General features: G+C 48.2%; 2 protein-coding genes across 2 annotated transcripts; one reads left to right on the top strand and one right to left on the bottom strand.

Annotated features, from left to right (window-relative positions):
* Nucleotides 1-2,001: 2,001 nt before the first annotated feature.
* slc44a4 (solute carrier family 44 member 4) lies at nucleotides 2,002-16,178 on the top strand. Its single transcript, XM_060042707.1, is given in 22 exon segments — nucleotides 2,002-2,258; nucleotides 2,833-2,906; nucleotides 3,693-3,771; nucleotides 4,045-4,144; nucleotides 4,450-4,569; nucleotides 5,048-5,108; nucleotides 5,718-5,829; nucleotides 6,603-6,686; nucleotides 7,616-7,728; nucleotides 8,252-8,374; nucleotides 8,942-9,041; nucleotides 9,389-9,481; nucleotides 9,710-9,812; nucleotides 10,751-11,010; nucleotides 11,320-11,414; nucleotides 11,754-11,857; nucleotides 12,826-12,899; nucleotides 13,441-13,511; nucleotides 14,524-14,618; nucleotides 15,097-15,109; nucleotides 15,112-15,180; nucleotides 15,696-16,178. Coding segments are annotated over 21 exon segments (2,010 nt in total). The 5' UTR covers nucleotides 2,002-2,258; nucleotides 2,833-2,866; the 3' UTR covers nucleotides 15,797-16,178.
* Nucleotides 16,179-18,354: 2,176 nt separating this feature from the next.
* rnf5 (ring finger protein 5) lies at nucleotides 18,355-24,964 on the bottom strand. The gene is made up of 6 exons (XM_060042705.1): nucleotides 24,628-24,964; nucleotides 22,316-22,334; nucleotides 21,740-21,852; nucleotides 21,521-21,578; nucleotides 21,252-21,363; nucleotides 18,355-20,936 (listed from the first exon to the last, which is right to left on the bottom strand). The coding sequence occupies exons 1-6, from the start codon at nucleotides 24,834-24,836 to the stop codon at nucleotides 20,818-20,820; spliced, it is 630 nt and encodes a 209-aa protein (XP_059898688.1). The 5' UTR covers nucleotides 24,837-24,964; the 3' UTR covers nucleotides 18,355-20,817.
* Between the last annotated feature and the right edge of the window lie 1,412 nt (nucleotides 24,965-26,376).

Genomic DNA, 26,376 nt, shown 5'->3' with positions numbered 1-26,376 from the left:
GCGGAACGACCACAGGGTGCACACGTCGCTGCCCGGGGGCCCGTCCGTCTGACCTCTGGGAACCAGGGCCACTTGGCTCTGAACAGAGAGCTGTCTGTCCGCAGGTGAAACCTGACCCGGGTGGATGCCGAGAGCCTGAGGAACTGGTTCCTTGTTCTAAGCCAATGGGTTTAGGACCAGGACATAAATCGTATATTCAGTGGGAGTGGCAGTAAGCTCTACAGGTTATTGGAGCGTGGCATGTGACCTTTCCAGCAGAACGGGGCTAATGAAATAGCAGTTGATTCTCGAGGCCTCAATCTTCCCGGTACGACTGCAGTTCCCGTTTTCTGGTGCTCCACTTCCTCTATTTCGGGTTTTGCACGGTGATCCCTGCCTCACCCCCCCCCCCCTCCACCTCGGCCAAAGCAGTATCCAGGATTCAAATCCTGTTCAAATGTCCCGGAGTGCTCTCTTTCCAGGCTTACAGCCTCTCTCTCCCTCCCCCCCACCCCCCCTCAGGAGCCACTCCCACGGCATGCCAAGCCAGAAGTTTCGAACCGCCAACTTCTAAGCAGTTAGAATTCTGGGTGCGCAACGATTTTCCCAAGCTGATCAATCAGTGCGCAGCCCAATGGAACAGGGTTTTCAGTTGGAACAGGCAGTTTGTCTTCGACTGTGCGGAGGGAGAGTACGCACCTCGTCCACGGCCAGAATCACCTGAACTTGTCAGCCGATTGAATGCTCATGCAGAGTTCATTTAATTTATGTTTAATGCTAAGGGGAAGTGGTGAAAATGTCAAAGGCGCCAATTAAAATCGGTAACACCGATTTTCCCCTGAAAACTGAGAACCCAGGCAAACAACAATGTCGGTGTGTACAACTGTTGTGACCCAACCCTAGTCCTCTCCCAAAGTACCTTTTATCTTAACGAGCACAGGGTCCGTTCTTTTGTATGACCTCTCTAGCTCTCTAGCTCACACTTGACACTGCACTTCCTTGGCTCCTGAGCAATACACAATAAAGAGGTCGATCGTCTGTCGAGAACATTGTAGGACAGAAAGTCACAGACAAACATTCCTTTGTAGTAAGATTAGATCTTGGATTGTCTTTTGAAATGCACTATCCTCCTCTGTCTTCACTCCCCCTCTGTGAGAACTTTAAAATTTCGACTTAAGAAAATACACAAAATTGTCAAAAAGAAAAATGTTGAAATCTAAAATAATGTAGAGATATGTATCCAGCTGTTCTGCACTTTCTATCAAACATTTAATAAAAAATAAATAATAATAGTTATAGCAACTTGATTATATTAGTATTGTAATCGTTTGTAGTTCAAATCAAGATCGAGATTTGATTAATCGCCCAGCCCTAGCCCCTTCTGTGTACAAGTGTAAGTGATGCTTTCAAACTTTGGGTCTCAGAACTAAACGATCTGGTCAGGTGAGTGGACCTGTCGATACCAGTTGTTGATCCTTGAGGTGTGTTTGAGGACTGAGGGTCAATGCAATACTCTGTCGATGATCAATGAAATGTTAATGATCTCACTTTTCTTTTCCGACAATCCCAATTTTTTTAATATTTGGTGGCTCCTGGGACAAGGGTCCCTCCGGAGCTGGCCCAGACAAACAGAGCGCTGCCTGGGATCTTTGTAGTCACTTGTTTCAGCTCCACTGTCGCGTCATCTATTGTTCCAGGAAGTTTGCGTTCTCTTACACACACACTCTTACACACACACGCACGCACGCACGCACACTCTTATCTTATCTTGAGGAAACATTAGGGAATGGTAGCTCACGTGTGACAATACCTGTCTAATGACAAGGCGCTATCTTCCTGCCACACTGACCTATCTAAATGCGTTATTTGAATCAATGCATGTATTCTCTCAATGTGTACTTCGTTATATATTGTAGCACATATATTTAAATACATTGCAATCAGTTAGGATGCTTTTATTTCAAAAGATAATGGATGAAATATATATATTCATAAGTGATACAATTTTTTACGATTCAGTTAATCGTGGCTAATTACTACACATAACGATAGGAATATAAAGTAATAACGGTGAGAGACTACATAGTAGTAACCCAGCTGTCTCTCCGGGTGCGTTCCAGTTATCTCTCCGGGTGCGTTCCAATCGCCTCGCGCGTGAGCCCGCTAGGATGAGTCGGGCCTTCTCTTATGAGCTGTGATTGATTGGTTCTCCTGTGTCCCGTCTCCCCAGGTGAAGCAGCCCAGTTTGACCCCACGTTCCACGGGCCCATCCACAATAGGTACCTGTGGTTCTCCCATCGGTCACATGTCCGAATTAACGAGGCCAGGAACCCTTCTCTTGACACACTCTTATCTGTGTTTGATCAGCCAAGTGCCTCGGCCATAGAGGGCATATTGACACGCCTGTGACCGAGACTCAAGGCAACGAAAACTATTTTAATTGGTGCAGCTGACATTTAATTTCTCTGTGGAGATTAACAAAGCACTAGTCTCTGCGGTATGCGTCATAAAACCTCAGTTATTATCTTGCCAAATCAAACTTTATGTATAAAGCGCCTTTTGTGCGAAATATCAATGCAAGGTTCTTAACAATGCAATGAAAATAAACAAAAATAATAATACAAATAAATATATCAAATGAATTAAGAGAATGCTGAACTAAATAGGTATGCTTTAGGGTTATTATCTCATATCTTCATTCACGGTGAAGCCAGCATGTTCTCAGTTATTATCTCATATCTCCATCCACCATTAAGCCAGCGTGTTTTCAGCCCTTATAGATGACCGATGTAGGCATTGAGACTGATCTTATCATTGACTCCTTCAGGGTTTCTAACGGTCTGTTTCTTCCAGGAGCTGCACGGATATAATCTGCTGTGTGCTGTTCATGTTGGTGATCCTGGGCTACATGGTCGTGGGGATTATAGGTGAGGCACGGACAATCTTCTACGTTTTTTTTTTTTTAAATACAGATAGTATTTACCTATATCTATAAGAATGCATTCCCATTGAGTTGCTTCATGGTTTCCCCAAAGATTCAAAAAGTGTTCCCCGCCCAGCTCATGGGCCCAGCCCAGCGATACGTTGTTTGCGGTCATGTGACAGCCATGTTTGCGGTCATGTGACGGCCATGTTTTGGTTAAAAGTTCAGACGGAGGGCAGGAAGCGTCAAGAAGCAGCACTCGGTTTTTTGTCATGAGTGTGGAACCAAATCCAAAAATATATCTGAATCCATCTTTATTGTTTAAAAGTAACCTATTACACCACCAGGTGTGAGTGGGATTAGCCATTACAAGCCAACTTGTGATGTCAGAAGAGGCAGCTTTTCAAAACGGCTTACACCTGGTGGTATAATATGTCACCTTTGAAAGACGATCCTTACGACTGACCAGCTAATTAATTATTAATTAATTAATTAATTATTAATTATAAATATTTCAACAGCCTTGCCGCGAACATCACTTTTCATGTGTGTGGCAGGGCTCATGAATTGGTAATGAAATTAAACTTTAGTTTCGGTTGGGTGAGACCAAATATTCAGTTTTTGAAGGTTAAATTACAAAAGGAATTTTGGTGAAACGTGAACTTCATTGAAGGAGTGCTGTGTTCTGGTTCTGATGAGGTCTGTGTTGTGTTCTGGTTCTGGTGAGGTCTGTGTTGTGTTCTGGTTCTGGTGAGGTCTGTATCTCAAACGCCTTCACTGTGTCTCCTAGCCTGGCTCTATGGGGACCCTCGACACGTTCTGTACCCGCGGAACTCCACCGGCTCGTTCTGCGGCATCGACCACAACAAGTAGGCAGAGAACTGTCGCACCCCCCCCCCCCCCCCCCCCAATGATCTCTGTCTGTCTGTCTGTCTGACGCCATTCATTAACAAATATAAATGATCATGCATGAAGGAAGAGGCTTATTGAGTGACCAATTTTAGCCAAATAGTTGCTTCCTCTGGGTAAGATCTGTACTTTGAGAAGCTGTCTGCCTCTTGTTCATCTCTCTCTCGCTCTCGCTCTCGCTCTCGCTCTCTCTCTCGCTCTCTCTTCCCCCCCGTCTGTCTGTCGTCCCGTAGAGGCAAGCCCAACGTCTTCTACTTCGACCTCCTCCAGTGTGCCACGTCCACCAACGTGATCGCAGCCGCCCTCAACGGACTGCAGTGTCCCACCACTCAGGTGCTCAGAGGCTGCCAGCCCCCCCCCCATCACACCCCTCGGTTTATCAAATACAGTGTCATACGTGTATTAACCTATTTGAAGTTGTATCCACTGTTCCTTTTGTCACTTTCTTATTCAGTGACTTTCTGTCACTTTTTTTCTTATTTCTTATATATACTCGTACTTTGTATAGTTTGTATCTTAAAAAACAAACAAGCTCATTTGAACTGGCTGAAGAAGCCCAGGTAAACTCTGCTAGGAGGAGCTATGCTATCCCCCTCCGAGTTAGCCCCGCCTCCTCCTCCTCCTCCCTCCCTCCCCAGGTGTGCGTGTCAGAGTGCCCCAAGATCTTCTGGGGGCTGACGGACTACCTGGGCCGTCCGGCGGATGCCTTCAACCAGAGCCTGTGCAACCCTTCTATCAACCTGACCACCACCACACTGGTGAGGTTCACACGCGGCGTCCACGCCGCTGGGCCCAGCGATCTGCTGTGGAGACGTTCATCTCAGTCAGGACGGAGTCTAACTCCGTCGGAGACGGTCGTCATGGAGACGGCAACCAGTCGAATACCACTAGCTCGTTGGCTATGCGTGTACTTCCGTTCCTTTACACCGACCTCATCGGGAAAAGGGCGGGGCTTCCATTGATAAGTCGGCGGCCATGTTTGTTTGCATCTATGGTTTGTAAAAACGTTTTTACAAACCATTGATGCAAACAAACATGGCCGCCGATATTTCTTTATGTTTCGACCAATAAGTTGCGGTCTAGCTGTAGTTCTCCCTGAGCAATGTGGCCCCGAGCCCCTTTCCTGCTCCTCCATGACTCGGTGGGCACCTGGGGTCATGTTTTGGGCGAGTGATTTTGATTGTTTTGAAGGATCTGATTTTAAGTGTGTCATCTAAAAGTGTCTCTGTTTCTCAGAGTGTCACCGAGATCGTGGACAAAGAGCTCTGTCCGTTTTTCTACACGCCGACTACATCTGGTGAGCACACACAGACACTCAGGGGTCTCAAACTCACCTTACCTGGGGGCCGCCGGAGGTAAAGTCTGGGTCAGGCTGGGCCGCTTCAAATATTCCACAGAAAAGAGGAGCACAACTGACCCAATCTAAGTTAATGATAGGGCTATAATTAGATCACGTTGGCTATGTAATCGCTGACAACACGGGACATTTCATAGTGGTTGGTGGAAACCGGGACATTTTAGCGTCCTTTGGCTTCTGTCGGGACTCAGGACACGCAACTCAAAATTGGGACTGTCCCGGCAAAACCGGGACATCTGGTTACCCGATCACAAGTATAAAAAAGTATGGCAAGCCACTCAACAACAACGTGCAGGCCGCACTAACACTAAACTTTGATGTCAAGTAGGGGGCCACAAAATATCTTCCTGCGGGCCTCAATTGGCCCCCGGGCCGCGAGTTTGAGACCCCTGCTCCAGACTCTACACTCCAGACTCTACACTACATACACATACATACACGTACACACACGGTACACCTCCACTACTCACAAACAGACACTCAAACTACACACTTGATCTCTATATTAACGTAGAGTGACATGTGTATGTATTTTGTGCATGTGTGTAGTGCTGGGGAGGTGTCTTCCTGATGTCACAGCCCTGGGCCAAATTCCGGACTATTTCAGTAAAATCCCGAACTTGCCCCCCAGCCTCAATGAATCCCTGATGAACGGCACACAGTAAGATACACACACTTATACTTATACACACACATACGCTTACACACACCCCTCTACACATACACTTATACACACCTACACACACACACACACCTACACATACGCTTACACACACCTCTACACCTAAAAACCTCTACACACACACACACACACACACACACACACACACACACACACACACACACACACACACACACACACACACACACACACACACACACACACACACACACACACACACACACACACTCCTAGACTCCTAGACGAAAGCACAAACCCATACACACACGGTTTATAATATTAACCCCTGTGTGTCTCTCTCTTGCTAGGAATGGGTCAGTAAAAGCGTGAGTTCTCGTAGCAGTAGTTATGTAGTTCCGCTAGTTGCTGCCCTCTGGTGGTCAAATCCGTACTGCTTTCTATTCTTATTAGACCGTCCCTCGTCAAACTAGATTGTAGCACGCCGACAGTGTTTTTGGTGGTTTAGTCCATGTTCAAATAGAACGGTTGTGTTATGGTATAATAAAATCATGGGTTGGGTTACTGATGCGCTGGGACCATTAAAGATGGTTTGTTTTATGTAAGGCTGGGATGAAGGTCAGTATCTGGCAGATGACATTGCATCATAGAGACAATAAACACCAAAAACAGTCTGTCCCACGCACACAAACACAGACATAGATATAGATCTATCTAATCTCTATAGATGGATAGATAGTAGATGGTAAATCCCTGCTTTTTGTCAGTATAAAGTTGTGCTTTGCGTCTGTCAGGGTCGTAGTGAACAGCTTCAACGCCAAAGACGTGGGCGTGAGGATCTTTGAGGACTTCGCCTCAGCCTGGCCCTGGATTCTCCTGTGAGTCACACGGGGCCTTCTACTCTACGCTGCTCTACTATTCTACTACGTTCTACTCTACTCTGTTCTACTCTGTAATGCTCTGTTCTGTTCTACTCTACTGTTCTGCTCCTGCCTCCTACTCTGCTACTGCACTCTTGTCTGTCTTACTGTTAACTCGACCCTTTTCTCTACTCCACTGTGCTCTACCCTACTGCACTCTACTCTGTTTTCTACTCTTATGTACCGTACTGTTTCTTACTCTTTCCTCCCCCCTGTCTCTGTACTCTCCTCTCCTGCTCTCTCCTCCTCTGCTCTCTCTTCTACTGGTCTCTCTTCTACTGGCCTCTCCTCTACTGGCCTCTCTTCTACTGGTCTCTCCTCTCCTGCTCTCTCCTCTACTGGTCTCTCCTCTCCTGGACTCTCCTCCTCTGCTCTCTCCTCCTCTGCTCTCTCCTCTCCTGCTCTCTCCTCCTCTGCTCTCTCTTCTACTGGTCTCTCTTCTACTGGCCTCTCCTCTACTGGCCTCTCCTCTACTGGCCTCTCCTCTACTGGTCTCTCCTCCTCTGCTCTCTCCTCTCCTGCTCTCTCCTCTCCTGGACTCTCCTGGACTCTCCTCCTCTGCTCTCTCCTCCTCTGCTCTCTCCTCCTCTGCTCTCTCCTCCTCTGCTCTCTCCTCCTCTCCTGCTCTCTCCTGCGCTCTCCTCTCCTCCTCTGCTCTCTCCTCCTCTGCTCTCTCCTCCTCTGCTCTCTCCTCCTCTGCTCTCTCCTCCTCTGCTCTCTCCTCCTCTGCTCTCTCCTCTCCTGCTCTCTCCTCCTCTCCTGCTCTCTCCTCTCCTGCTCTCTCCTCTCCTGCTCTCTCCTCCTCTGCTCTCTCCTCCTCTGCTCTCTCCTCCTCTGCTCTCTCCTCCTCTGCTCTCTCCTCCTCTGGTCTCTCCTCTGCTCCTTAGTGGCCTGGTCATCTCCATGCTGGTGAGCATGCTGTTCCTGCTGCTGCTGCGCTTCACGGCGCCTGTCATGGTGTGGCTGCTGATCCTGGGCCTCCTGGGGGCCGGGGGCTACGGTGAGACCCTGATCAGCCCCCCGAGAGACGCCCCTGAGCTGCACCCGGCGCGGCTGAACCCGGCACAGCTCAGACAGCTCCCTGTTATAAATACACCTGATAAAGTAACACCTGTTACAGCGACCCCTGTAACAGATACCCCTGTAACCGCTTCGCCGGTTACAGCTACCCCTGTTACAGATACCCCTGTAACCGCTTCGCCGGTTACAGCTACACCTGTTACAGCTACATCTGTTAAAGCTACACCATTAATAAAAACTCCTGTTACAGCTACACCTGTTACAGCTACCCCTGTAACAGCTACACCATTAATATCAACTGCTGTTACAGCTACATCTGTTACAGCTCCACCTGGTACAGCCATACCTGTTACAGCTACAACCGTCATAACTACACCTGTAACCACTGCAACTGAACCACACCTTCAAACACACCGTTTAACCACAGTGTCGCAGACCAGGGCTCCAACATAGTCCTGAAACTATAATAAAGAATAGGCCATAATGTCCTCCGCTGGGTGCAGGTATCTGGCACTGCTACTGGGAGTACGACAACTACAAGACGCGAGCGGTCTCCATCACGGACATCGGCTTCACCACCAACCTGGAGGTGTACCTGCAGACCCAGGAGACCTGGCTGGCCTTCTGTGAGTCTAGTGGGGCGCTCATGTTAGGATTGATGTGATGTCATGTTAGGATCCCCCAGGTGACACTCTGTCATGTTAAGATCCCCCCAGGTGACACCCTGTCATGTTAGGATCCTCCAGGTGACACTCTGTCATGGAAGGATCCTCCAGGTGACACCCTGTCATGTTAGGATCCTCCAGGTGACACTCTGTCATGTTAAGATCCCCCAGGTGACACCCTGTCATGTTAGGATCCCCCAGGAGACACCCTGTCATGTTAGGATCCTCCAGGTGACACTCTGTCATGGAAGGATCCTCCAGGTGACACCCTGTCATGTTAAGATCCTCCAGGTGACACCCTGTCATGTTAAGATCCCCCAGGTGACACCCTGTCATGTTAAGATCCCCCAGGTGACGCCCTGTCATGTTAAGATCCCCAAGGTAACTCTCCGTCATGTTAGAAACACAAATGTGTTTTGCTGTATGTTTTTTTTAGTTCTGTAAAGCACATTCACTCAGTTTCGCGCTCTCGCTCTCTCCCTCCCCCCCCGCTGTTTCTCTCGTGGCCTCTCTCTCTCTCTCTCCCAGTGATCATCATCGCTGTGGCCGAGGCCATCATCCTCCTCACCGTCATCTTCCTCAGGAAGAGGATCCTCATCGCCATCGCTCTGATCCAGGAGGCCAGCAGGTCAGAGGTCACCATAAGGGGATAGAGTAGCAATATGTTATATAGCTATAGGTGTCCCGGGGTTATTTTTGTATCTCTGGCTCTGGGCTCGGGACATTTTGTTTAACACCAGATTTCCCCCCAAATGTTACGGATATGTAAATCCCATAAATGAATTCTATGTTATATCGACAGATTGTTTTCGTTTAAACATTTCTTAGATTTGCATAACATAGCTAACATTTCAAGTCGAGTCTGTGAAGTCTCGAAGTAGTTCTACGACAGTCCGTCTGCAGGCCCCTTTCAAGGTAACCATGACGACGTGGTGGTGTAAGGTCTTTACGCCTGTGTGTGTCTGTGATTGGCAGGGCCGTGGGTCACATGATGTCCACGCTCCTCTACCCTCTGGTCACCTTCGTCCTGGTGCTGGTCTGTGTGGCGTACTGGGGCATCACCGCCTTGTATCCTGTGTGTGTGTGTGTGTGTGTGTGTGTGTGTGTGTGTGTGTGTGTGTGTGTGTGTGTGTGTATGCGCACGTGTGTGTGTCTGTCAGTATGTGCATGTGTGTCTGTCAGTATGCGCATGTGTGTATGCGTTTGTCATTGTGTGTGTGTGTTTGTGTGTGTGTGTGTGTGTGTGTGTGTGACCCCTCCCTCTGGCTGTCTGCCTCCTTGACCAGCCGACAACAGGTACCTCGCCACCTCCGGGGCCCCCATCTACCGGGTGGTGGCGCTCAACGTCAGCCAGGGCGACTGCGAGCGCTACAACGGCACCCAGGAGTGCGACCCCCTGGTGAGCCCACCGCACCGGACCCCAGACCACCGGGTCGCCTCGCTGTTGCCGTGGAGACGGTGTAGAGTAGGGATCGACGCAGTTTGATTGAGCCTCCTAACGTCTTTCTCCCCTAAACCCCCCCCCCCCCCCCCCCACACCATGCCTCCCTCCTCTCCCTCCTCTCACCTGCTCCTCCCCCCTTCCTTGCTCCTCCTTCTCCACCCACCTAAACCCATCACCTCCTCCTCCTCCCTTACACTCTGCCACCTCCTCACTCTGCCACCTCCTCTTCGCCTCTCTCCCTCCAACCTCCCCTCCCCCTGTCATCCTCCTCCTCCGCACTCCCACCTCATCCTGTCCACCTCCACCCCTCCCTCTCTCCTCCTTCCCCCCTGCTCACATCCACTACCTCCTCCGCCTCCTCCTCTTCCTTCATCCTCTCCCCGTCCTCCCTTCCTCAATCCTCCACTTCAACCTGTTCACTCCTCACTCCTCCTCCTCCTCCTCGCTCCTCCTCCTCGCTCCTCCTCCTCCTCCTCCTCGCTCCTCCTCCTCCTCCTCCTCGCTCCTCCTCCTCCTCCTCCTCCTCCTCCTCCTCCCCTCCCCCCCCCTCCTCCTCCTCCTCCCCCCCTCCTCCTCCTCCCCCCCTCCTCCTCCTCCCCCTCCTCATCTCTCCTTCTTCTCCACCTCCTCCTATACCCCTCCTCCTCCTCCCCCCCCTCCTCCTCCTCCTCCCCCCCCTCCTCCTCCTCCCCCTCCTCATCTCTCCTTCTTCTCCACCTCCTCCTATACCCCCCCTCCTCCTCCTCCTCCTCCTCCTCCTCCTCCTCCTCATCTCTCCTTCTTCTCCACCTCCTCCTATACCCCTCCTCCTCCTCCCCCTCCTCATCTCTCCTCATCTCTCCTCCTCCTCCTCCCCCTCCTCCTCCCCCTCCTCCTCCCCCCCCCCCGTCCAGAACTTCACCTCCTCCTCGGCCCCGGGCTGCCCGTCCGCCCGCTGCATCTTCATCCGCTACAACGACGAGGGGCTCCTGCAGCGCAACATCTTCAACCTGCAGATCTACAACGCCGTGGCCTTTCTGTGGTGCGTCAACTTCGTCATCGCGCTGGGCCAGTGCACGCTGGCCGGCGCCTTCGCCTCCTACTACTGGGCCTTCTCCAAGCCCTCGGACATCCCCTACTTCCCCCTCAGCGCCGCGTTCATACGCACCCTCAGGTGAGGCTGGCAATCCCTAAGGACACCCCTGGATAAGACGTGTGTGTGTGTGTGTGTGTGTGTGTGTGTGTGTGTGTGTGTGGAAGCACAGTACGACTGACGTGCTCGCATAACGGCAGCAGACCTGTAAATGAGCGCACTTCCCTGCTAAGTCACTAGAGGGCAGAGTTTTTCGTTTTCTATTTTTGTAATTGCATATTAATATCCGGTGGGTGTTTTCTGTGCAAAGCCCTTTACTGCTAGACTATGACTGCTTCATAGGAGTTGTCCGTCATCTGTGTGTGTGTGTGTGTGCTCTCTCTCTACCAGGTACCACGTGGGGTCACTGGCGTTCGGGGCTTTGATCCTCACCCTGGTCCAGATCGTCCGGATTCTGCTGGAGTACATCGACCACAAGACCCGCTGTAAGGCCCGCCATCTTGGTTCAGCAGACTCCGGTGCCCTTAGCGACGGTGGAGGTCAGATAGAGGTCGTTAAGGAGCAGGGAGGGGTGGGGGGGGCTTATTGCTCAAGGATATCGGGGATCAAACCCAGGACCATTCTTACCATAACCATTAGTCCATCTAGCCTCACCCCTGTGCTGCCCCACTGGTCTCTCTCAGCTATCTGCATACATTTATTGATCTTTTATTGTGTAGCGCTCTTATTGTGTAGTGCCCACTGTACGTCCAGACCCACGCCAGAGCAGCACGGTGACGTACGAAGTGCCAGTGTGTCCTAACCTGCCTCTCGCCCCCCCCCAGCTGCCCAGAACCCCTGCGCCCGCTTCCTCATGTGCTGTCTCAAGTGCTGCTTCTGGTGCCTGGAGAAGTTCATCAAGTTCCTGAACCGGAACGCCTACATCATGGTCAGCCTCCAGGGGACACTCCGGGGGGGGTTTCTGTTTGACCGTCGCTTGGGATCTAAAGCAGTGGTTTTCAAATGGCGGTACGCGTACCTCTAGGGGTACTTTGGAGTAGTCCTGGGGTACTGGGGAGACTATCCCAACAATTTGGAGGGGGTACACTAGTAGAATAAAAAGTTTGACAACCACCGCTATGAAGGATTGCTTCATCACCCCGGTCTCGTAGATCGATTTTTATTTGTTTATTTTATTTGTTGTACGGTTTGGTCCCATAGACCCAAAATTATCGAAAATAGGGTCCAGGTTAGAAAATCCAGATTTTTCTTTCTTATTAACGAGTGAACTGGTGAATGAGTTAACCAATGGATGGTGAGACATGGGCAGAAGAAATGAATAGATGACCTAAGGTTTGACATGATTGTGTGAATCGATGACTTAATTGATTGGTTTCTTGGGTGGAGAAATTCTTCAAAACTTTCGACGACGTATCTCAGAATGAACATAAAGGGTTTATTGTAATAAAGGGCAATACATAACATCAAAGAAAAGTAGTCTCTGAACAGAGAGACCACTCAGCTCGACCACCAGAGGCTGAGCTCTGAACAGGGGGCTCACTGCAGTGCAAAAGCAGGTAAAGAAAACGTCTTCGAGGGCCCAGCTAACAGATGAGAGCCACTACTCCCTTCAGTAATCCCAGGGTTTAGCTCATGGTTTAGCCTTGGATCAGCTGTGGCTGTTTAAGTCCCCGTCCCCCTCCCCAGAGGATAAGGGCAGCGCAAACTGTGAAATGTTTACTACAGATAATAACTGAGAGCGCACAGTGTCTTAGTGTCTTGAGAAAGCCTTCTGGAAATTTCTATCACAGTACATCAAGAATGAATGAGATGCATTATTGTTACATTATGAATGAACCGATAGAGATGTGGTTTTTTATTTTTAAATTTTAATCGGCCGTGATTTGGTCTCGACAGATCGCCGTTTACGGGAAAAACTTCTGCGTCTCTGCGAAAAACGCCTTCTTTCTGCTGATGAGGAACATAATAAGGTCAGTGGTCGTGTGTAACAGTGTTTATATTTTATATTATTTAACTGATGAACCGTTGGACAACTAGCGTTCATACGATAAGTTAAAGATGACATATTATACCACCAGGTGCGAGTGTGATTAGCCGTTACAAGCTGTTCAGCCTCTTCTGACATCACAAGTGGGTGTGTCCGGCTAGGTGTGTGCTGGATAGATCAGTCTACCAGCCTACCCAGTGGACTGTAGCAAAAGTTGCTCATCTATCCATCATACCTCTAGGTGGACAACACGCCCACTTCTGATGTCAGAACAGGCAGATTGTCAAACGGCTAGTAGCGGCTAATCACACTCACACCTGGTGGTTTAACATGGGACCTTTAATGTTTAACGTGGGTTTCACAGCAGAAGTGTCAGACTGTATAATACAATAACACAGATGAGGAAGAGGATGATAATGTTGCAGTATGGGGGCGGGTCGGGGGTGGTGTTAACACATGGGTGTAGTGTCCTGGTGTGGGTGGAGTAGTGTTTCCGTGACGACGGTGTTGCCGCTCCCCGATAGGGTGGTGGTGCTGGACAAGGTGACCGACCTGCTTCTGTTCTTCGGGAAGCTGTTGGTCGTCGGGGGCGTGGGTGAGTACAAACTCGTGCACACGCACACACACATGAGCATGCACGCAAATGGGCACGCACGCACACGCGCATGAGCACGCGCACACAGGCTCGAGCTTGAGTTCAGGGTCCGGGTCGATAAACAAATTCCTTCTTCTGGATATCTGCTGGTGCCATATGTGGTGTGAATTAGGGATGCACCGAAATGAACATTCTTGGCCGAAACCGAATATACTGAAACAGTTGGCCGAAAGCCGAAGCAGAATACCGAATGTGGCTTTTGCTGTTTTTCATTTATTTTGCTTTAATTTTTCACCATTGCATAAGTCAAACAATTAAATGTCCTTTATGAACATTTTTTTTCTTGCTTTTCAATAAAACAAATCAATTACAAATTATAGACAAAATATTTATTTAATACTGAACGTTTTCTAACATTCCAGCAGATCTTATAGCAAGAATTTAAGAACAGTGTACCTTTTTAAATAAATGAGTATTATTATTTTTTTTCAAAAATAAAAATGTTCGGTGTATTATTTTCGGCCTTTTTACTCCTTCGGCCGAAACCAAAAATTATATTTTGGGCCATTTTCGGCCGAACATTTGGTGCATCCCTAGTGTGAATGGGATCAAACTGCCTAATGTACGGTGTATACATGGCCACAGAGAAGTTGATATACATTTAATAGTTTAGCACACTTTTATCTAAGAAACTTACAGTTGAGGCTGAGAACAATCACCATTAGGACAAGTGGAAATAGTTCATGTAGTCCCTGGTTTGCAAACGTCCCTTTACGTCATGAAACGTGCAGAATAATCATTTCTGAAAATCAATGTATTGTGGCCATCCCACAACCCTCCTGGTCTCTGGAGACGAGTTGGGAACCACCGATGCTAAAGCAGACCCCTTAGCCTAACCTCCTAGCCAGCTTAGCCTCCTAGCCAGCCCAACCTCCTAGCCAGCTTAGCCTCCTAGCCTAACCTCCTAGCCCAACCTCCTAGCCTAACCTGCTGGTTCTGTTTGGTTCCCCAGCGGTGCTGTCCTTCTTCTTCTTCTCTGGACGCATCGCACTGCCGGGGGAAACGTTCCGCTCTGAGAACCTCAACTACTACTGGATGCCCATCATAGTGAGTAGCCTCTTGGACCCAGTGGGGGCCCTGCCTGACCTGGTTCAATATGAGGCCCCCCTGCAGACATTATAGTGAGTAGCCTCTAGGACCCAGGGGCGACCCCTGCCTGACACCCTGGATCACTATGTAGCAGCAGACGGGCCCATGAGAGTGAGTAGACTCAAGGACCCAGGGGGGGGGGGGGGGGGGGGTGACCTGGTTCACTATGAGGCCCCCAGCAGACAGGGCCCCCCATGATAGTGAGTAGACTCTAGGACTCAGGGGGGGGGGCCTTCCTGACCTGGTTCATTATGGGCCCCCATTAGACAGGGGCCCCCACCACAGTGAGTGGACTCTAAGACCCCTGCCTGACCTGCATGGACTGTTCACTCTCCAACGGCGACCGTTGAGACTTGTGACCTCTGACTCGGACTGGTCCCAGACCAGTGTTGTTGGGTGGTTTTGTCCTGAAGCTGTTCCCGTGGTTCTCCTTCAGACGGTGGCCATCGGATCTACCTTATCGCTCACGGCTTCTTCAGCGTGTACAACATGTGTGTGGACACCCTCTTCCTCTGCTTCTGTGAGTGTCTCCGTAGCAATGCACACACACACACCTAGACACACACACCTAGACACACACACACACACACCTAGACACACACACCTAGACACACACACACACACACACCTAGACACACACACACACACCTAGACACACACACACACACCTAGACACACACACACACCTAGACACACACACCTAGACACACACACACACACACACACCTAGACACACATAAACACACCTAGACACACACACACACCTAGACACACACACCTAGACACACACACCTAGACACACACACACACACACCTAGACACACACACACACACCGAGACACACACACACACCTAGACACACACACACACACACACACACACACACACCTAGACACACACACACACACACACACACACACACACACACACACACACACCTAGACACACACACACACCTAGACACACACACACACACACACACACACACACACGTACGTGACGCTGTGGTCCTCCCCCCCCCCCCCCCCGGTGCAGTGGAGGACCTGGAGCGTAACGACGGCTCCCAGGAGCGCCCCTACTACATGTCCAAGAACCTCATGAAGATCCTCAACAAGTCCAACAAGGGGGCCAAATAAAGAGGTGTCTCTTCTACTGCACGTTACCGTGGCAACGTGTCAAACTCTGCTCTCCATCGCTCGCCGGGCGACCGCTCCTATCGCACACGTGCCGCGTTTACACACACATTTCTTTTTAATTTCCCTTCCTGCACTTTTTAATGAATACCGCTCGGGGGGGATGAGATTTTTACGGTGTGTCTGAAGCATGACTGAATGAACACGAGGGTAGAATGGGATTTGCACTTTAGGAGGGGTGTGTGTGTGTGTGTGTGTGTGTGTGTGTGTGTGTGTGTGTGTGTGTGTGTGTGTGTGTGTGTGTGTGTGTGTCTCTGTGTGTGTGTGTGTGTGTGTGTGTGTGTGTGTGTGTGTGTGTGTGTGTGTGTTGGGAACATGAATGATTATATTCTTGGGGGGGGGGGGGGGGGGGGGGAGGCATATTTTGCAATATTGTTTTAAGTTATGAGAAGTTCTATTTTTAAGGACATTAGACAGACAGACAGACAGACACACACAGACAGACAGACATTATTTTTATTAGGATGTACATTGCATCCTGTATTTAAAGCCTTTTAGGGTACCATGCCCTTTTCTTAAAGGGTAATTCCGGTGTAAAATGGATTTGGGATATGTTTTGCATGATAACAAGTTGAAACTTTCGTTTTGACGCTATGAACTTGGAACGATAGCGTTTTGGTAAAAAACTAAATCGCTATTTTAAACCACTTTAAAGGCGAAAAGTAGCCCGACACTTCTTTGATAGTATAATAAGGGTCTTTACATATTAAACGAGGCATTGAGAACTTTGTAAGTGTACTGATTGTTTATTAAAAAGGACATTTTATACACACGATACCATCATCAGATCACCCATCAACGCCATTTTGTTTGTTGACTCGATAGGGAGATTGACGAACACAGAGATTGTGACATCCGTCAGCAACACGCAAGCTCTGTGTTCGCCAATCTACTTATCGAGTTTTAAAAACAAAATGGCGTAGACGGGTGATCTTCTGATGGTATTGTGTGTATAAAATGTCCTTTTTAATAAACAATCTGTACACTTACAAAGTTCTCAATGCCTCGTTGTATGTTATGGCCCTTACTATACTACCAAAGAAGTGTCGGGCTACTTTTAGCCTTTTAAGTGGTTTAAAATAGCGATTTAGTTTTTACCAAAACGCTATCGTTCCAAGTTTATAGCGTTTAGTAGAATCGGCTAAAAACAGCAACTGAATAAAGCGTCAATATGCGTTTTTTGTGCTCCAAAACGAACGTTTCAACTTGTTATCTTGCAAAACATATCCCAGATCCATTTCACACCGGAATTACCCTTTAACAGGGAAAATTCCACAGAACCAATAAAGAGAACGATTCAACTTCTAATCCTCACAATGGGATTCGTTATAATATATACTAGATCGAAAATATGTGAATTGTTGTGACATAATGCTTAAATATTCACCTGAAACGTAAAATCTATTTACGTTTTAACACACTAACTATCAATGTTAAAGAATTTATTTTGATTGCCTTTCATGTTCTTACATTTTAAGAACTTGTTTCAACTGAGACTATTTTTAATAAATCCTTTGTATCCTTGTATATATTTCTATACTTTTGAATCTAAATAAATGTGTAAATAGGTTCGTTTAAGTCCTTTGTTTGCCAATGTGTCCAAGCCAATGTTGCCAGATTGGGCAGGAAATCGGTCCCAATCTGGCAACACTGGTCCCAGTCGCCAGGGTTTTGGCTAAAGGCAAATTTTATCAAGAGTTGGGAGATAAAGAGGCCCTTTCCCTGCCCTTGCTGAGCTCTATGCCGCCTGCAGCCCTTGATAGTGTCATCAGTTTACGCACACAAAAGATTCGAGTCCAGCACTACATGACACTCTTTCTTCCATGTCCCATTTTTTTAGTTTACAAGGCAGCAAGGCCAGAGTGTAACAAGATTAGATTAATTGGATTAGGCCTACACTTTCTGACACAGCGTAGGTGATAAATTCATTAAATTATTATTTTGATGTTCCCATTAACTCTTCAATTACATGAATCGTCCTATTTCCATTTCATCATTCGGTCACACATTACCCGTTGTGTGACCATATATGGTCCTTAATCTGTGTAAATAATTGGTATTGAGTTCAGTCCTGCGACCACGGGGATTTAGAGCAACAGGTATTTATCAAGGGAAATTGCGCACAGGTTTGCGTATCGACACGTATTATGAACCCTCGATTAACCCCAACTCTATCGCGGTACAGTAGATGGGATTAGTGACTTTCTTGTTAAAGGAGGGTCGTTGATAATTAGAATATTTCACAGGATTCTAGCCAATTACAATATTTCAATGGATTTAATCAATTACATATCACTGGATTCTAGACATTCAGAGTATTTGACTAGAATTGAAATCCACCGAGATGTGATCTATAACATTAACATTTAGGGCATTTATATAATATATACTCGTTATCTCAAGTCGAATCGGAAGCAGGTCCAACTGGATTCTAGAATGACGTGATGCAAGGCCTTCATCTAGTGTGTAAACGTGAGCCCGTGGGAAGAAGACAACGAAGGTAAAGTATTAAACATCTACTTTATTCACACTCTGGGAGCCCGTCGTCCCCACACGTCCCTCCCGGAACATTTGGTTTCGCACAACGACTCAATATGTAGAAGACACGAAGGGATTCCCTGACGCCTCCGTCTCTCCAAAGCTGGAGAATACAAATGTACAGCTTGACCAGACAGTGGTTTTACACCAAGAAAAAAAACAACGATCCCTGGTACCTCAAGTCTAACCCCCCGCCCCCCTTTACAGGCCTGACCTTTGACCCTGCCCACAGAGTAGCGGGCCACATAGAATGCTGATGCCGTCCACTGTGTCGACGCCAGAACGTTATCTTTCAAGCCGAAGAGCTCTGGAATCTGGGGGTCTGTGTCGTGTTCTCGGGGAACCTGGGGGTCTTTCAAGCAGTCCGATCGTTCATCCCCGTTCTGAATGTCCTTCCCCCTCCGTCCGCCTTGTGAATGAGTTTGCCCGCCGGGACCCCGGGACGAGCCCCTCGTACCGTTTATGAGTCCGCGTCACCCGATGTGTAGGAATCCAAAAAACGCTCGCTGCTGGAGCTCACCGCTAGTCAGCGCTGGGCCCGTTGATTACTACAGCGGGAAGTGTTTTTAATGTTTAATATTGCCAGGTGACGGCAGGGATTAGACACTCTGCAGACGTAGAGCGTAAGTGGAACCTGCCATTTGCGTATCGTTATCCTTTTTGAATGCCAGCTGCATAGCATCACATTCTGTTTCTCTTCTACATCTCCCAAGGCATTTGTTCATTGAGACACGTAAAAAATGGCATTTACTAATATATATAAAGATCTATACATCTATAGATCTATATATATATATATATATATATATAACACGTCCACCCGTTGACGAACAGACATTTACAAAACAATCAGGAAAAGCAAGTTTAGTACAATCAGGAAAAACGCGTTGCGCATTCACCGAGCGGCCACATTGTTGAGTTGGGAGGGGAACACTAGAACCGCTGGGGGAACCAAGAAGATGCAACACATAAGCCTCCGTTCTGCATTCCATTCCCCAACGCAGGCATCATTAAGAAACGCGGTTCCATCGAGTCGTCATTGCAACCTTCTAGACTCTAGCAAGAGTGTAGAAGGTTCACCCACTCGACCAGCCAACATGGCCGCCATGAGATCAAGGTCTACGGCGGTGGAACCAACCGTGTTCTATCCGTGCCTCTATACCCCAGAACACTCAGTTCCCTGCCCTGTGTCTTTAGTTAGTCACCTGGCATACGCTCCCAGATCTGTGAATGTTAACACTGCTGCGCCACTTTTTTATGGTTCGCAAAAAACACAAACACACGACGTATTATTCTGTTACGAGCAGTCGACGCACACATAGGCTTAACGGCGGCGGAACAACTCCCAGTGCTGCTACGAGATGTTACGCTTCGTGTTTCGATTAGATTCTAATTCCATTCTGACCGATCCAAACTGCCTCCCCCCGCCAAGGGACAACATGACCGTCTGTCGACGACTTCACAGTGCAATGGCAGTTATTTTTGTTAAGACAAATAGAGATAGAAAAAGTGTGTGTGTCCGTCCCCAGGCCTACTACTGCACTCGGGTCTGTTTCGTCGTTTTAATCGTTTAGATCCACGATAAAAAATAACGCCTCCGAAAACCTGGACACTGACAACCTTTAAACTCTAATCAAAAAAAACTATTTCATAATTTAACGCTCTGATCTCTTTGGAACAAACAAAAAAACAAAGTTGGCATGGCAACAACTACACATTAGCGTTATATCATGAGTCGACTCGTCTCAGTTCAACCCTGTTTACTTGACTGAATCATTGCTATTTAAAGGAATCAACCTTTTGTACGAAACGCTTTCAAACAGACCGAAGAAAACCGACAAACCGAAACTGGGGCGAGCGAACCCTCGTTCTACAGGGCTCTACCGCGCCTCAGACCCCACGGCCAATGAAAACACACGTGGTCTCATGTTACGATGTAATACTGCCTTACGCCACAGAGCGGCACGGAACCATGACCCCGTACCGACCAACAGCCACCCGTCGTGTGTGTGTGTGTGTGTGTGTGTGTGTGTGTGTGTGTGTGTGTGTGTGTGTGTGTGTGTGCGTGCAACCGAGGGAGGGAGGGAGGACACAACATACCAGAATAACACCACATTTGCAGATTTACACAAGATTCTAGACTCCAACCACATTCCATTCCAGATTCACAGCCCATTCCTGACCCTCACACGTTTCAGGGGACACACCTTCTGTTGCTCGATTCAAAAGGCAGACCTCATAAGCAAAAGACACGGGGGCGAAAGTTGTTGGGGCGAAAGTCTTCTAAGGAGTAGGAGCAGTTCTGGGGGAGCTTGTTTTCCTCGGAAGAAAAACTTTTAAAATCCTTTCGATGTGTGCGTGTGTGTATGTTTGTGCGTGTGTGCGAGTGTGCTCCTTGAATTCCCCTCCGCGCGTCCGTCCGTCCGTCACACGCTGAGAAGCCAGAAGAAGAAGAAGATGGCGACGAACAGGAAGAGGGAGTCCTGCCAGTTGTTGTTGCCGTTGTTGACGTTACCGTTGCCTTGGTGATCGCCCGCGTACTGGTCTGATTGGACAGAAACAAGGCGTTACTTGGCTGTAAACGTATCCCGACAGAGAGTTCGGATACACGTCCTTTAGGAGCAGGTGGGCTTTATGGTGTCTGGCTCGAGTATGCCGATCGGTAGACTGTGGCCACTGAGTCCTACATTGGTTCAGGTACCAGCGGGCATGAAAACGGGTGAAAAAGAATGGGGTGTGTGTGTGTGTGTGTGTGTGTGTGTGTGTGTGTGTGTGTGTGTGTGTGTGTGTGTGTGTGTGTGTGTGTGTGTGTGTGTGTGTGTGTGTGTGTGTGTGTGTGTGTGTGTGTGTGTGCACACACCTGCTCGGTGGAAGGGGTCGTTTGTGTTGAACACGGTGGTGAAGAAGCCAAAGGGGAACGCGCCGATGCCGAAGGACATGTGGAAGCCGGTGTCCGCGAACGCCTGGAAGGGCTGAGAGAGGGAGAGAGGGAGAACCAAAGAACGAGCAAACGAGAGAGAGAGAGAAAGAGGTCATTATAACGTGATAAACTATTTTTAACAACTGTTAATAAAACATGTGTTAAACTCATAAAGCGATCAAATCCAAATCAATAAGCCGAGGCCTCACCCCTCCTCTGGTCTCCGCCTCCGTCCTCTGGCCTTGGGGCCTGGGGGGCATTTTCAACCTGGACATCCCATAATCACGTCAAGCGTTATTAACCCCCGCCACGATTCCCCTCAACAGGGAATCCTATCGTACACGCAATGTAATAATATGGATGATTTCGACTGCATACATTTTTATTCTACCGCTATTAAATAAGTGTGTGTGTGTGTGTGTGTGTACCGGGGGTCCTCCTGGCTGCTGTTGCCCCTCCCATACAGGGGGATCACCTTGTCTCGGCTGATCCCCGCCTTACACACGGGACACTGCTGCCTGCTGGGCCGTGTCTCCAGCCACTACACAGACAGACAGACAGACAGACAGACAGACAGACGCAGACACACATAGACACAGACAGACAGACAGACAGACAGACAGACACATTATTATTTTGACTGGGGGGGAAATCTACCTGCAACATTTCCCTCACTAGCTAGCGGGCGGATCCGGCCATCCCTTCATACAACTGGCTGGAGACTGGAGATGTGACTAACGGTTAGAATCGCCATCAACATCATGTGGCTGATCAACATCACCCACAGAAGTAAATAAAACGGTTTAATAAATGTTCCTTGCTTAAATTTAACACTTGTAACATTTGTTATCATTGTGCATTTTTTATGATGTCAAATGAGGGAGAAAATATCGCTCCAAATATCGCCTTAAGAAAATCGGCATCGGTATATCGGACATCTGCTAAGGCAGAAGAAAATATCGGTCGATCCCTAAAGAGTATTTTAAGAGAAAGGTTAACTCTACCTGGTGTAGACATGGCCAGCTGGGGGGGAGAGAAAGAGAGAGAGAGAGAGATTAAAAACAGTATTAAGGAAGACTTTCATCATCTAGGAACTAGGGGTGTAACGGTACACGTATTTGTACCGAACCGTCGGTACGGTACAAAACCGTTGGTAACCGTGGTACGTAAATGGGGTACGTAAATGTGGTGTACATAGCGTTAATATGGCGAATGTAAAGGCTTGTTTTGCAACGCGGAATTTAATTCTTGAAGTCGGAGTTCCACCCGGACCGTTTAGCCAAAGTATACTCCGACTCCGTGATCCGACTCCGTAACTACGGGACCCCTCAGCAGCTCTCCGTCGGGTTGTCGGATACGCAATGCAATTCGCCCCCCGATCTATCTTATATGCTGACTACAAACCATGTAAGCAGTGTTAGTAAATAAACTTCCAAAGCTTTTCAAATCTTATTGGGTGTTTTATTGGTCCTTAAGGTGCAAAGTAAACAATGCACAAAGTAATTAAGGTGCAAAGTCAAACCGGGGAAGTGATTCAGGAAATGATTGTTAGAGGACCAATCACAGCCCTTGCCGTCTCCGTTGCGTCGACCAATAGGTCCATGGCGTCGACGGAGAGTTAAAAAACATTTGGATGCGCACGTAAGCTACGGAGAGGGTCTCCGACAGGCTCTCCGGCTATGGAGAGGGCTCTCCGTGTCTACGTACAGCACTTTAACATGCACACGCATTTGAAAAGGCCATTCCATCGCTCTTAGTTTACCAACCTTTCATTTTATAACTTTATTTGAAATTGGAGATCGAAACAACAACCTTTTGGATGGGATGTAATAACCACAAGCACAAGACTATTCTGCCCTACTAGTATTATTTATAGCAATCAAAGGACCTATTGTGAACGTATTTTTAATCCAGGTATTCAAGTTTCTAGGGTTCCGTAACAGATCTGTTCCCCTCCATCGTTTTTTCAGCTGGACCATTTTTCAGTCGACCAAATCAAGCTCAACGTTCTGATGATGCCAGATCTTCCGTCACCATGGTGACATGTCCTTGCATGGTCCCACCGAAGATAGGCCTATCTCTGGCAGACGACATGACCTATCACAGTCTGACTGTGTTTCAATGAACCACATGACAATGCAACCAAAACAGCTCAACTATATAGCGCAACATCTTCCGTCGCCGTGGCAACAGCTTCTCTGGCTCCACACTCCTGGCCTGAGTGACTTGTTCACGACCACTGGTCAGAGATCGGATCCGAGTCCGGTTGAGTGAGTCTCTGATACCATTTGCTGTGGGCTGTACACTGCTCCAATCAAATGAGTCCTGTGATTTGAAGGAATCGTTTGGGCCCAAACTATATTTTAAAACACAGTGGAAGAAACAGACATAACCGGTGGATGTCAATGGTTACGTTAACACAACAGTAGATTTCTTTCGTCATTGTATATTGTCAAATGTCTCCTATCAATAGCTCAAGTTTTGACTCCAGGCCAAGGGGACCTTTGACCAGGGAGGTTGCGGTCCACTTAACACATAAACACAACCTCCTACTAGGACTGAAGACTACCAAGGATCACCTGACCCAAATCCTCTCCCACTAGCACTAATCTCACAGGAACCTCTCGACATCCTCAAGCCCGTCAGGGGAAAAACACTTGAAACGTTTGCACTTGTTGTTTACACACTCAAAGTGTGAGTATCATTCAGTCAGCCTTCAGGCTGCCCCCACTCAAACGGGAATGAGTTGAAGGTTCGACTGAGATCAGGGGTGGACTAAACCAAAGGTCAACGTCACCTGCCCACTTATAAAAGAGAGAAGGTCCTGGACCGACGTGTGCAAAACAAGTGAAAAGCCAGGAGTTCAGGACTACCCATGATGCACTCCAACAACAAAGTTAATAAATTACTTGAGGGGAAGGCAGGAGTACGTGATTTAGGTAGCGTGCCAATGGGGACGTATTTAGGCTCTCAGGTCAGGTGAGATCATCACGTTACATGAGTTCAGCATTAAACGTATCAATAATAAATGCCTATGGGCAGGGGAATATATAATATGCATTTGGGTGTGATCAGCGAGGAGCGACGGTGTCAACGGAGCTGGGGGGAACCAACACCCACTCCTGCAGAGATATAGCCACCGATGTTGCCATCTGTGATGCCCTAGCTATAGAGAGCCCTGTCTCTAAAAATATGTTTACTGGGAAATGACCTAGGAGATAAACAAATGCAGGCCATGCAGAACGGCACCGTGCACTGCAAGTCCAATAACTGAATTGGCTGATCAAAGAATAAATAGCAATCTCCCGTCTCGTACCAGAACAAGTGGCCGCACATACTGATGACAGCGTCCCTCGCAGTGTCCAAACAAATGTTACACTCGAACGTGGCCCGGTCCGGCTCCCGCTCCCCCTCTCCGCCGCTCCTCCCCGGGCCGTCGCGCTCGTTGCTGCTCTCTCCGGCCGGGAATCCTCCTCTGCCGGCGGGTCCACCGTCACTCGAGGAGCGGGGATCCGCGGCCGCCATTTCTGTTGTACTGGAATAGTAATAAGCCCACTGCTACCCGCACTATATCCGAGCTTGAGCTACGAGGAGGACCTGACTGTCACGGTGCCTGTCACTGGTACCTGCGCACTTCCGTTTCCGGAGAAAACACGACGACGAAACGGGCAGGGGCGGGACAATGGAGGCGGGACCCGTGCGTGGGGCGGGGCCACGGTGTGGTATGCTCCCAAGGAGGCTGCAGGTTCAGGACTGCAGTGCTAGGATAGTAGTTTTTCCCCAACCCTTTCTTGGGATGTGAGTTTATTTTTCCTTGGATGGCGAATGAATCTCATGACTTACTCAATAATATTTCATGAAAACGTGATGAAACATGAAACACATAACACGTAGCTACTAACCCATACATTTACCGGTATCCATATCTAAAATACCTAAACTAACCCCAACCCTAAACGTTACTATCTCTAACCAAATGCCTAAACGTATCTATCCAGTCAAAATGAGCAAATTATGATTTCACACCTGAACATAATTTGCAACGCCATTATGGAAAAATAACTAATAACTAGAAAATGCATTCCCTGCAGACGGTGCGGTGAGTGCTGTAGTACAAAGTGAGGTTGTAAATATTTTTTAATAAAGCCACATAAATTAAGAAATAAAGAAACGTTAAATGGCTTGGAGGGACACATTCAAGGGTCTGGTGCCACATTGCCTGGCTGGCTGAGGAAATCCCTCTTATTTAGTTCTTTATGTCCAGTTCATATTCGTCAAAATTACTTTTATAGTTCTATTCCTACTCAAATTCATATTGAGAAGTTACATTCGAATGGGTGTACTTAAATTATCAAACCAAGGTTGAGTGGTAAGAGGAGGTAACTATCCTATCCACCCAGCCTCCTGTCACCGGGGTCATCCCTATGTTCCCCGGGTCCTATGTTCCCCGGGTTCTATGTTCCCCGGGTTCTATGTTCCCCGCCAATCGGCGTTCAACAGCGTGGCCACTGAGTGACGTGTGTAACGTAACAGCCAATCAGCGTTCAACCGGCCAACTGAGTGCATTGCAGTCCGGGCGGTGAACTGCAGCATGGAGGATAAAGTGATTGTTGCCGTTTTCGTCTCCCGTACCTCTTTATATGATAGTATATAATATAATATAATTGTATAATGATATCACGGCCAAAAGCTCTGTGCGCCTCCGGATGGCCGTAGCGCGGGGAGCTCTCGTAGGGATTGGGCTTCTCGGGGTTTGTTTACCGGCGTATCGCGTCAAGTTCTCCGACGTCTCTCCCTCTTCCACAAAAGGTAAAGACATGCAATGGTAGTTATCTCGGACGGAATTTGGCAGTAATGGTGGAAAAAGTAACAGACCAGGGAACATAGAACCCCTTTTTTTTTTTTTTTTTTAAAAGGGTCCTATGTTCCCCGGTCTCATACAAAGAGGGGAACATAGGACCCGGGGAACATAGGACCCGGGGAACATAGGACCCGGGGAACATAGGACCCGGGGAACATAGGACCCGGGGAACATAGGACCCGGGGAACATAGGACCCGGGGAAC

The sequence above is a fragment of the Gadus macrocephalus genome, chromosome 22 (assembly GCF_031168955.1).
Source record: "Gadus macrocephalus chromosome 22, ASM3116895v1".
NCBI classification, from domain to species: domain Eukaryota; kingdom Metazoa; phylum Chordata; class Actinopteri; order Gadiformes; family Gadidae; genus Gadus; species Gadus macrocephalus.
This window is presented reverse-complemented; position numbering and strand designations above follow the sequence as displayed.

Excerpts from the sequence above, each read along its gene's own strand:
- rnf5 (XM_060042705.1), bottom strand. The coding sequence starts at position 24,836 with ATGGCGGCCGCGGATCCCCGCTCCTCGAGTGACGGTGGACCCGCCGGC. Across the intron at positions 21,364-21,520 it reads AGGCGGAGACCAGAGGAGGG|CCCTTCCAGGCGTTCGCGGA; the intron begins GTGAGGCCTCGG and ends TCCCTCTCTCAG. Across the intron at positions 20,937-21,251 it reads CGACCCCTTCCACCGAGCAG|ACCAGTACGCGGGCGATCAC; the intron begins GTGTGTGCACAC and ends CTGTCCAATCAG.